This window comes from Rhinopithecus roxellana, chromosome 13 (assembly GCF_007565055.1).
Source record: "Rhinopithecus roxellana isolate Shanxi Qingling chromosome 13, ASM756505v1, whole genome shotgun sequence".
NCBI classification, from domain to species: domain Eukaryota; kingdom Metazoa; phylum Chordata; class Mammalia; order Primates; family Cercopithecidae; genus Rhinopithecus; species Rhinopithecus roxellana.
Window position 1 is genome coordinate 105,868,680 of NC_044561.1, and position 12,624 is coordinate 105,881,303.

At 42.0% G+C, this 12,624-nt stretch overlaps 1 protein-coding gene across 1 annotated transcript in view; it reads left to right on the forward strand.

The window, feature by feature from the left end:
• Window positions 1-12,624, forward strand: part of CBFA2T2 (CBFA2/RUNX1 partner transcriptional co-repressor 2) — a 159,351-nt gene that overhangs the window by 117,452 nt on the left and 29,275 nt on the right. Inside the window, 2 exon segments of the mRNA XM_010360587.2 lie at window positions 2,771-2,914; window positions 7,228-7,469. Coding sequence (XP_010358889.1) covers window positions 2,771-2,914; window positions 7,228-7,469 — 386 coding nt within the window.

A 12,624-nucleotide genomic window follows, 5' to 3' on the forward strand; every position in this document is an offset into this window, starting at 1 on the left:
ACGAGAATTCAAACCGAATCTCTCAGTCTTCATACCTGTGCTTTTTCTGCTTCATTCACTTGAAACATGAAGAAAACACTAGTGTTGTAGATTTTGGGTGGTGAAATGAAAAGTATCAATCTGTAAACAGTTCTTTAGTGGCTGGGTTTGGCCCACTATCGAAGCTTTTGGTTGGTTAGAGCACATAGTTCAGCATTCTGCAGTTGGACTGCTCTAACTTTTTTATTCTGCCAAGTGCTGAATGTTAAAACTCATCTTACTGCTAAGCCTTCCTCAAGCCTTTGGCACCCTTGCTATAGAGCCAGGTGGTCTGAAGAAAGGCTCCCTCTAGGTTGTTGCACACTGTACACAACACATTACAGTGCGAGACAACTGTCAGTTCCTTCCTTTCCTTCTCCCCTACCCTTCCAGAAAGCTGGGGCCCAGATGGAAGAGCTGGAAATGTGTCAGCTGTTCTCTGAAGGGCATTGAGAAAATACTGTCAGGAAGAAAAGGCAAGCGCAACAGCTCATTAGTCCACTAATCAGACAGGACGACCATCAATTTCACAAAGAAAGTGTCCTGAACAGAGAGATGGGAAGGGCTGGCACAGTGTTGCCCACATGGTTCTGAGAACTGCACATTTTTGTCAGGGGATTTGTAACTTGGGGGCATTGCTTTCTTGATTGACTTTATTATATCCCTTTCCAAAGTGTGGCCACTGCAAACTGAAGCATAAAAAATAGTATTTGGAGATACTTTTCTTATTAAAAAGTGTCCCATCAATGCACAAAAATGTTCCTTGTTGCCAGGATCGTGAACACTCTTGTAGGTATTTTTTTTTTTTTTTTTTTTGAGACGGAGTCTTGCTCTGTTGCCCAGGCTGGAGTGCATTGGCCGGATCTCAGCTCACTGCAAGCTCCGCCTCCCAGGTTTACGCCATTCTCCTGCCTCAGCCTCCTGAGTAGCTGGGACTACGACGCCCGCCACCTCGCCCGGCTAGTTTTTTGTACTTTTTTTAATAGAGACGGGGTTTCACCGTGTTAGCCAGGATGGTCTCGATCTCCTGACCTTGTGATCCGCCCGTCCCAGCTTCCCAAAGTGCTGGGATTACAGGCTTGAGCCACCGCGCCCGGCCGGTATTGTCTTTATAGCTGTGCTATCACAGAAAGAAAACTTGGACTTAACCTTCCCATTTTTTGCACTTGAATTTGAATTCAGCGGTTATTGGAGAATGAATGCCTGGTACTTAAGTGAAAAGCTTAGAATTACTGTGAGGAACATAGCTCAATTTAAAGGTGATTATGGTAACCCTGGTCCTATTAACCAAGTGTGTAGCAAGTTCTCTTTGATAGGGAAAAATAACTTCTTAGATATGTTAGAATATTACTCGTTGGTATCGAGTCTGATTCCTGTTAGCTCAGACCTACCTAATTGTAGCATCATGAAGTTTATCTAATTTATCTTTCTGGAATTTTGTTGCCATTTAGTAGCCTCTGCTTAATGTAGAATCAGCTGTACTTTTCGTCTTTTTGAACAATATATAGCATGAATGACATTTGCAGGTTTGAGGTCAGAGAGGTTGACTCCCTCTTTTATCCTACTTGATATAGTTGATATGTGTATATATATAATTTAGTACATCATTATTAATGGTGGTTGTTTTTTTTTTTTTAAGACGGAATCTTGCTCTGTCACCCAGGCTAGAGTACAGTGGCATGATTTTGGCTCACTGCAACCTCTGCCTCCCAGGTTCAAACGATTCTCCGGCCTCAACCTCCCCAGTAACTGGGATTACAGGCACCCACCACTACACTCAGCTAATTTTTATATTTTTAGTAAAGACAGGATTTCACCACGTTGGCCAGGCTGATCTCAAACTCCTGACCTTAGGTGATCCACCCACCTCAGCCTCCCAAAGTGCTAGGATTACATGCATGAGCCACTGTGCCCAGCCTATTAATATTGATTTATATACAACTGATTGTGATTTTCTTTTCATGTCATGCAGTTGAGGCCTAAGTCTAGATAGTTCCTATGTTAGCTTTTTCCCCCTCATAATTTGATTCATTTATAAGGAGAAGTTAAAAAAAATGCATTTGAGGTAAGCTATATTTGTAACCTGGTTTCTTCCTTTCTCAGCCACTATCTAGAGACTGCTTTCAGTTCATGTCACCACTTGACCTTGTTTCCTCGTTTTAGTTCCTAGAATTGAAGTAACAAAGTGCCACAAACTGAGTGGCTTAAGACAATAGAAATTTATTCTCTCACAGTTCAGAAAGCCAGAAGCACAAAATTGAGGTATCAGCAAGATTGATTCCTTCCTGGGGTTTCAGAGGACAAATGTGTCTCCTGCCCCCTCCTGGCTTGCTGGTTACTGGCACTCCTTGGCACTCCTCGGTGTATAGATGTGTCACTCCAGTCCCTGCCTCTCTCGCCACTTGGCGTGACTGTCCTCACATCGGCTTCCCTCTGTGTATGTCTCTGTGTCTGTGTCACGTCCCTTCTTTAGGGACACCATTCAGATTGGATTTAGAGCCCACTCAGACAATCTAGGATGATCTCCTCCTCTCAAGAATTTTAACTTAATGACATCTTCAAAGACCCTTTTGCCAAATCAGTTAACATTCACAGTTCCAGATGTTAGGATGTGGACATATCTTTTAGGGGGTCACTCTTCAGCCTATTATACTAGGCAATCCTCTAGGGAAATATGTTGGTATTTCAAATTGTTGTCTGTTTCTGCAACCGTTTAGAAAACCCTAACCTCCATTTCTCTGATTCTCTGCAGTTGGTCCTGAGAAAAGGGTGCCAGCAATGCCTGGATCGCCTGTGGAAGTGAAGATACAGTCCAGATCCTCACCTCCCACCATGCCACCCCTCCCACCAATAAATCCTGGAGGACCGAGACCAGTGTCCTTCACTCCTACTGCATGTGAGACCTCTTAGTTACTTATGTTTGTAGTTCACAGTGACATTTGGATCTAAGTGACTGACTTGGATGAAGCCTTCCACATATATTATTCAGTATTTTCAAAGTGCTATGAAAATATAGACACAGATATATATTTCTGGTTGTTTCTTTTCTAAATTACTTATACCCTCTGAGAATAATACCTAGTTTATTTGGATATTTAGTTTTTTAAATATTTTGTTTTCATATTCTTTGGCTGGTAACTATTTTTATTTCTTTGACTCTAACAATAATGAATTTAAATTATTATATTGCCATATGAGATTCAAAGTAAGTTTTCTAAAATTATGGAATTTGAAAAATGTTCCAATGCTGTCATGGTAAGACTTTTTACAAAAGAGAATATTGTTGTATTAGTTTACTAGGGCTACCATAATGAAATACCACAGACTGGATTTATTTTTATTAACTTTTTATTTATTTTTATTAACTTTTAATTAACTTTTTATTTTTATTAACTTTTTTACAGTTCTGGAGTCAAGAATGTAAAGATCAAGGTGTTGTCAGGTTTGGTTTTACCTGGGCCTTGTAGATGGTTGCCTTCTTGCCATATCCTCACATGGCCACTCCTCCATTTGTGTGTGTCCCTGGTGTCTCTTCCCCTGCCTTTAAGGATAATAATCATATTGGATTAGGGACTATTTGTAATACCTCTTTTAACCTTAATGAATTCTTCAAAGTCTCTATCTCCAAATATACTCATATTCTTAGGTACAAGGGGGTAAGACTTAAATGTATGAATTTGGCCAAGGCTCAGGCAGAATTCAGTCCATAACCATCATGTTAGCTAATAATACATGTAACAAGATATTCAGCTTCACTAACCATCATGGAAATGCAAACTAACACCCAATACAGTACCATTATACACCCACCAGGATGTTCAAGATGATACCAGGTTTTGATGAGGATGTAACTTGAATACTCATACAATGCTAGTTGGAGTGTAATTTAGTACCTCTTTTGGAAATTGTTTGACAGTTTGCACTAATGCTGAATTTCCACGTGCCCTGTAACTCAACAATTTCAGTCCTGTGTATCTATAATCACCAAAAGAACCCCAAATAAACTAGTCTACATACATGCACACAAGTGTCTTGATCTTCATTTGAGTTCTGCCTTTCCATGCACTTGCTGCCACCCCCAGTTCACTTTGACACTCTGCACATCTTTTGCCTATAAACCAAAATGTACTGCTATTTTGGGAGTGCCCAAAGAGTGTCAGAGCACTGAGCTAGATGCTGTATGTATTGTTTCATTTAAATACCATTACACAAGCTTGCACACTATCCTTGCTCAAAATTTTTTGGTTTGGGTGTTTATTGTTTTAAAAGGCAAGAGAAGAGAATGTAAGATGTACAGCTTTAATTGGAAGTTTATTATTTTCCCAAAACATTTGAAATTAAGTAGCTGGTAACTACAGCATTCAGTTTGAGCCAGAGTGAATGAAAAGAAGTATGATATCCCTTTTCTTAAATTCTAATATCTGTTAAACAGCCCTAGACATATATACTGTCTTGAAACAGATTTAAACCTCAGCCATCAATCAGATCTCAGGATACACCAATAGATATATGTATGTACAAATTCAGCCCTTTTTGCTTCCATATTTGGCTGCTTGGCGGTGGTTGTGTTCCATTTCAGAAAATGTGATCATACATTTTTTACTGAAGAGACTAAGAAAAAGCCTTTCTATACATCAGAGTAGCTAAATGCATGGTAATGTGTTACTTTTATTGGTTCCTTCAAAAGGGAGCAACTTTCCTATGGCAATTGACCTTTCTGTGAAAACAAAGAAATGGCAGACTATTGCAACTAATTTTCTGGATTGCTGAGGTTGAGTGTTCAACTTTCCTTTCTGTAGCTTTACTAATTTCCTTTAGTGGGCTGGGCACGGTGGCTCAAGCCTGTAATCCCAGCACTTTGGGAGGCCAAGATGGGCGGATCACGAGGTCAGGAGATCGAGACCATCCTGGCTAACACGGTGAAACCCCGTCTCTACTAAAAAAATATAAAAAACTAGCCGGGCGACGTGGCGGGCGCCTGTAGTCCCAGCTACTCGGGAGGCTGAGGCAGGAGAATGGTGTGAACCCGGGAGGCGGAGCTTGCAGTGAGCTGAGATCCGGCCACTGCACTCCAGCCTGGGTGACAGTGAGACTCCGTCTCAAAAAAAAAAAAAAAAATTTCCTTTAGTGGAAGACACAAGAAAATTCACCCCTTTTCTCAGGCCGTTAGTCTTTTATGTGTGAATCATTTAGTAGCATTTTCCTAAACACTTAACCCTTTGCTAGCAAATGAACAAAGCAAAAATATACACTGTTTACACAGCTTATAAAACTTAAAGTGTGCACATATGTTTTGTGCATTGTATTATTAATAAGTGAACATCTATTAAGGCAACATAAATACAGAAATAAACAAGCATAGGCCAGGCATGGTGGCTCACTCCTGTAATCCTAACACTTTGGGAGGCCAAGGAGGGCAGATCACTTGAGGTCAGGAGTTTGAGACCAGCCTGGCCAACGTGGTGAAACCCTGTCTCTACTAAAAATACAAAAAATTAAATGCATGTGGTGGCACACACCTGTAATCCCAACTACTCAGGAGGCTGAGGAAGGAGAATCGTTTGAACCCAGGAGACGGAGGTTGCAGTGAGCCAAGATCACACCACTGTACTCCAGCCTGGGCAGCAGAGCAAGACTCTGTCTCAAAGTAAAATAGTGGAAGCATGCATATGCACATAGGCAGCACAGAGATGTAGTGAATCCACTAAGGTTACCTTCAAGTGGAGCAGCAGCAGCAGCATGTGTCAAAGAATGCTCCTTAACAGAGATGATACCTGAACTGTGTGGGATGAAGAAGAGCTTGCCAGGTCAAATTTGAGTAAGGTTCAGTATAAGAAGAGGGAACAGAGATGGTTAACTGACTGTGATTGGCCTAGAGGAAGTAGAAGGGAAGTGGAAGATTTTTTATGATAATAAGTTTGTTTTTGGCAAAATATGATTAAATGTCATTTTTCTAAGCTAGGTAAAGATTAAATGATTGGCTCTTTAAACATTGCTTATGTCTTAAATTGTTTCTTATGTTTTTAGATACAGTTTCACTATTTTAGTTTTTTAAGGCTGGATATGATTAAGTGAAAACAGAATGACACTTAGGTACTAGATAATTTAGATTTTTACTTAATGCCAACATGAACGTAGCTCAATGCCAGGCACAGTGGCTCATGCCTGTAATCCCAGCCTTTGGGAGGCCAAGGCAGGAGGATCGCTGGAGCCCAGGAGTTTGAGACCAGCCTGGGCAATATAATGAGACTCCCTTATCTACAAAAAATTTTAAAAAAGAAATTAAATGTGCATGGTGGCATGTAACTGTAGTCCCAGCAACTCAGGAGGCTGAGGTGGGAGGACACCTGAGTCCAGGAGGTCGAGGCTGCAATGGGCCAAGATAGTGCCGCTGTGCTCCGGCTTGGATGACAGAATGAGACCCTGCCTCAAAAAAACAAAACCATAGCTCTAGGGTTGTTTTCCAAATTAAAACTTTCAAGAAATGACTATTAAGAACTAAATAGGAAAACTGTAATTAATCACATGTAGTATAATTTGAGCAAACATGTAGGATGGGAGTGTCCTGCATGGAATCAGGAAGATGCTTTATTGAATGGCCGAGGGTTTGGCAGTATTAATCTAGCACTGTTAAGGCAGACAGTAACTGGCTCTAATGGACATGAGTATTCTGGATGGCCAAAGAAACAGGTACCTTATTGTAGGAATAAGTCATTAAATCAGTAGGCCTAAAAAGTATCCCTCATATTATCATAAGTTTCTTCTGGTGTCTTGCTCACATACTAGCTTCTGATTGACTGCCTAGTGTTTTGGGGACCTTGAAATTGGGAAGGAGATGCGATGTAAAAGATGGGCACGAGTATCCCGTCACTGGAAGGATCTGTTGGCCCAGACCCATCTCAAGCACTACCTGTTGCAGGAAGTCTTTCTTAAAACTACCCACCCCTGCCCATGGCACCTGTAGAGTTAGATGTCCCTTCTTACTGCTCTCGGAGCACTCTGCTTTCTTTTTAACACTCCACTGTTACTCTTACCATTTTTATCTGACAGCAGTCTCATTGAGGACAGAACCAGTTTTGCATACTTTTATGACATGTACTTTACAAAATTCAAATGAACAAATGAAGGAGAACACAAACAAGAAAAAAATGAACAAACGTCCCCTTGTTTTGCACGTAACCTGAGTCTTTCATTTTGGCTTTCTTTTAGTAAGCAATGGAATCAACCATTCTCCTCCTACCCTGAATGGCGCCCCGTCACCACCACAGAGATTCAGCAATGGTCCTGCCTCCTCCACATCATCTGCACTCACAAATCAGCAGTTGCCAGCCACCTGTGGTGCTCGACAGCTCAGCAAGTTGAAACGCTTTCTTACCACTCTGCAACAGTTTGGAAATGACATCTCCCCTGAGATTGGGGAGAAGGTGCGGACCCTTGTTCTTGCACTGGTGGTAAGTACAGCCTCACTGTTGTTCTCAGCTGCCCGAGTATGTGGTTCAGGTCCAAACCCAACAGAGAAGTTCTGGATATTTCTGCTCATTTTCAAACCCATAGTAATATGGCAAACGCTACAGACTAGACTAGTTATTGAATAACTTGTATAAAACTGTTTAAATATAGGTCCTTCCTTCCTTCCTTCCTCCCTCCCTCCCTCCCTCCCTCCCTCCCTTCCTTCCTTCCTTCCTTCCTTCCTTTTCTTTCTTTTCTTTCTTTTCTTTCCCTTCCCTCCCTCCCTCCCTCCCTTTCTTTTTGAGACAAGGTCTCACTCTGTCACCTAGCCTGGAGGAAGATGGTACGAACACAGCTCACTTCAGCCTTGACCTTCCAGGTTTAAGCAATTGTCTTGCCACTGCCTCCTGAGCAGTTGGGACTACATGCGCATGCCACCATGCCCAGCTAATTTTTATATTTTCGTAGAGATGGAATCTCCCTATCTTGTCAGGCTGGTCTCAAACTCCTAGCCTCAAGCAGTCTGCCTGCCTCAGCTTCCCAAAGTGCTGAGATTACAGACGTGATGTTTAATTGTGGATTTTATATCAATGCTTATCAAATAAACAATCGATAATGTTTACTTGTTATTTAAGATGTTGATTTAATTCCAGTAAGCAACTTTGGATTTTTCCTAAAACTGGTCTCAACAGGCCCACTGGTGTCCAACCAAGTTAATGCAAGGTTTTGTAATTTAATATATTCAGTGCTTAGTGCATTGTTTCCAAACCAAGGAGAGTAGAGAAGTAACAAGTTTAATTTTCAAAACAATGATTTCTAAAATTACAAGTTACATGGCCTAAATAAATAGTATCAAAGGTATTGCATTGTTCAGCTCCTTGTGCATATAAACTTGCTTAAGAATTAGCAAGGTACGGCCGGGCGCGGTGGCTCAAGCCTGTAATCCCAGCACTTTGGGAGGCCGAGACGGGGGATCACGAGGTCAGGAGATCGAGACCATCCTGGCTAACACGGTGAAACCCCGTCTCTACTAAAATATACAAAAAACTAGCCGGGCGAGGTGGCGGGCGCCTATAGTCCCAGCTACTCGGGAGGCTGAGGCAGGAGAATGGCATGAACCTGGGAGGCGGAGCTTGCAGTGAGCTGAGATCCGGCCACTGCGCTCCAGCTGGGCGACAGAGCGAGACTCCGTCTCAAAAAAAAAAAAAAAAAAAAAAAAAAAAAAAAAAAAAAAAAAAAGAATTAGCAAGGTACATATAATTTTTCTTTCTTTCTATACTGCACGTGGTGAACCTGTGGCATAAAGGAGTGATTTTCTGATATCGACAACTGGGTGGGGTTTTATTCTCAGTGTTTATAGGGGAAGTACTGCCAGTTCCCAATGTTTCTAATTGAATTCTTTAAGATTTACCTCCAGTAAAAGCATTCTGTGCTCCTTTGTGTAAGTTAACCCCTTTATATGGGATAAAAAGATGAATCGGCCGGGCGCGGTGGCTCAAGCCTGTAATCCCAGCACTGTGGGAGGCCGAGATGGGCGGATCACGAGGTCAGGAGATTGAGACCATCCTGGCTAACATGGTGAAGCCCCATCTCTATTAAAAAATACAAAAAAAAAAAAAAAAAACTAGCCGGGCGAGGTGGCGGGCGCCTGTAGTCCCAGCTACTCGGGAGGCTGAGGCAGGAGAATGGCGTGAGCCTGGGAGGCGGAGCTTGCAGTGAGCTGAGATCTGGCCACTGCACTCCAGCCTGGGCGACAGAGCGAGACTCCGTCTCAAAAAAATAAAAAATAAATAAAAAAAACGATGAATCACAACACTAATCCTTGAAGCTGCAGCTCTCTAAGTGTAAATCTAGGGACCCTGAAGATTCTCCAGGATCCTTTCTGGAGATACAGAAGGTGAAAACTATTTTCATAATATAGCAGTAAACTAAATGCAAAAGTAGACAGAATACAACTGGCTTCTATTACGCTAGATATTAAAGAGACTTTCTATTATGCTACATATTAAAGAGACTGACAAAATGATAAAACCGTGCTACTCTTCTTACTGCATTTCTTTTGGAAAATACAGATATTAAAAATCACACCTCAGTCTGGACCAATATAGTTATTTTTTATTTTAATTAAATTCTCAGCTTTAATTTCTGATATGGTAATGTCAATAAATGTAATCCATATAAATTAGAGCAATTCTGAGACCAAACAGTTTAACAATTACTGCCTTAAAAAATTTATTAGTCTAAGGCTGGGTGTGGTGGCTCACGCCTGTAATTCTAGCACTTTGGGAAGCCAAGGTGGGAGGATTGCTTGGATGCAGGAGTTCAAGACCAGCCTGGGTACATAGTGAGACTGTCTCTACCAAACGATTTTTTTTAAAGTTAGCTGAGTGTAGTGCCACATGCCTATGGTCCTAGCTACTCAGTAGGCTGAGGTGGGAGGATTCCTTGGGCCCAGGAAAGCTGTGTTTGCACCACTGCACTTCCAGCCTAGGTGACAGAGTGAGACCCTATCTCAAAACATGAATTTAAAAAATTTCTCAGTCTATTATGAAAGGAACAACTTTCATACAAGGCAAAATGCAATAAATGACTTTTTCGTCATTTGTGAGGTTTAGTCCTTATTACGTATGACTGTAGTTTATTTTCATTGCTATATAGTGTCATATCGTAGGAATACCCCCACAATTTATACCTTTACATTTAAGTCATTTGTAATTTGGGGCAGTTTTGGGGTCTCCAGCATCAACCCCATGTTTAGAGATTTGCCAGAAGGAGTCACAGGACTTCACATACAGTTGTGCTCACAGCTAAGCTCTATTACAGAGGCATAGTAAGGAGAACATAGTGAGATCATAAAACAGAGACACAGGTGGAGTCTGGAGGAACCCATCGGCAGGTTTCCTTATGCTTTCTCCCTCTCCTGAATGGTAACACAGAGCCCCCTTTCCTTAGCAACAAAAATACAGCAACATACATGCAATGTTTCTGTCAAGGGAAGCCTATTACAGACTCAACGCCAAGGTTTTTGTTGGGGCCTGGTCACATAGGCACTCTTTGCCTAGCACCTGCCAAATTTTACCCTCTTAGAAGGAAAACCCCTGTTTAGCATGAACCATACTGTTCTCAGAACCACTCTACACATGGTCACCCTCATCAGTTAGGGAAGTTTAGTTCTTTTTTATTTTAAACCTGTTTATTACTCAAATTTTAGACTACTATAGAAAAATCTTACTGGATCCAGAGTAAGGTCATTGGAGTTAAATGTCAAAATGAGCTTGAACATAATTGGACACAAAGCAGACATCAAAATGTTATGACGATTCCAGCAGCAAATTACTTTCAGTATTATCTATTCTTAAAAATAATTTCAAGCCTAAAAGTAAAAATGTCAAAAATTCATTTGTGGTGGGCATATCACGAGGTCAGGAGATCGAGATCATCCTGGCTAACACGGTGAAACCCCATCTTTGTTAAAATTACAAAAAATTAGCCTGTAGTCTCAGCTACTCAGGAGGGAGGCTGAGGCAGGAGAATGGCGTGAACCCGGGAAGCAGAGCTTTCAGGGAGCCAAGATTGCACCACTGCATTCCAGCCTGGGCTACAGAGCAAGACTCCATCTCAAAAAAAAAAAAAATCATTTTGCAAAAAAAATTTGAATTTTTTTTAGTTATGAAAAGTATAGCCGGGCGCAGTGGCTCAAGCCTGTAATCCCAGCACTTTGGGAGGCCGAGATGGGCGGATCACGAGGTCAGGAGATCGAGACCATCCTGGCTAACACGGTGAAACCCCGTCTCTACTAAAAAAAAATACAAAAAAAAAAAAAAAAAAAACTAGCCGGGCGACGTGTCGGGCGCCTGTAGTCCCAGCTACTCAGGAGGCTGAGGCAGGAGAATGGCCTAAACCCAGGAGGCGGAGCTTGCAGTGAGCTGAGATCCGGCCATTGCACTCCAGCCTGGGCGGCAGAGCAAGACTCTGTCTCAAAAAAAAAAAAAAAAAAAGAGAGAGAACTATAAGTACATTGTACCAATGTTAGTTTCCTACTTTTGAGATTGTAACCCTTTGGGAGGTCAAGTTGGGAGGATCACTTGAGGTCAAGAGTTCGAGATCAACCTGGCCAACATAGTGAAATCCTGTCTCTACTGAAAATACAGAGATTAGCCAGGAGTGGCAGTGCACACCTGTAATCCCAGCTACTTGGAAGGCTGAGGCACAAGAATCACTTGAACCCGGGAAGCTGAGGTTGCAGTGAGCTGAGATCACACCACTGCACTCCAGCATGGGTGACAAAACAAGACTCTGTCTCAAAAAAATAAAAGATGTAAGCATTGGAGGAAGCAGAATAGAGGATACATTGGAGTATAAATGTTGCCCTTGAAGTCCAGAGACCAGATTCCGCCAACATCTTACCTCTCAACATTCTTCTCTCCGCTCTGACACCTTTCCCAAAGCTGCATTTCGATTTCCTCAAGGACAAACTGCTGTACAGAACTCCTTGTCCCCCTAGGTTTGATTCAAATATATCTTCTCTGGCCAGGTGTGGGTAACACCCATAATCCCAGAATTTGGAAATCCCAGGCCGACTTGAGACCAGGAGCTTAAGACCAGCCTGGGGAACGTAGTGTGATTCCTTCCTCTACAAAAAAAAATTAAAAAATTGGCCGGGTGCAGTGGCTCACGCCAACACTTTGGGAGGCCAAGGCAGGCAGATCATGAGGTCAGGAGATGGAGCTCATCCTGCCTAACACGGTGAAACCCGGTCTGTACTAAAAATACAAAAAATTAGCCAGACATGGTGGCGGGTGCCTGTAGTCACAGCTACTTGGAAGGCTGAGGTAGGAGAATGGTGTGAACTCGGGAGGCAGAGCTTTCAGTGAGCCTAGATTGCGCCACTGCACTCCAGCCTGGGCGACAGAGTGAGACTCCGTCTCAAAAAAAAAAAAAAAAAAAAAAAAAAAAATTAGCTGGTTTAGCTGTTCTGGAGACCAACGTGGGAAGATTATTTAAGGCCAGGAGTTCAAGTTTGCAGTGCACTATAATCATGCCACTGCACTCCAGCCTAAGTGACAGAGCTAGACCGTATCTCTGGGGAAAAAAAAAAAATTTAAGCAAATATGTCTTCTCTGTGAGTCAGTAGTGTCCTGTACATGTGTACCTCCA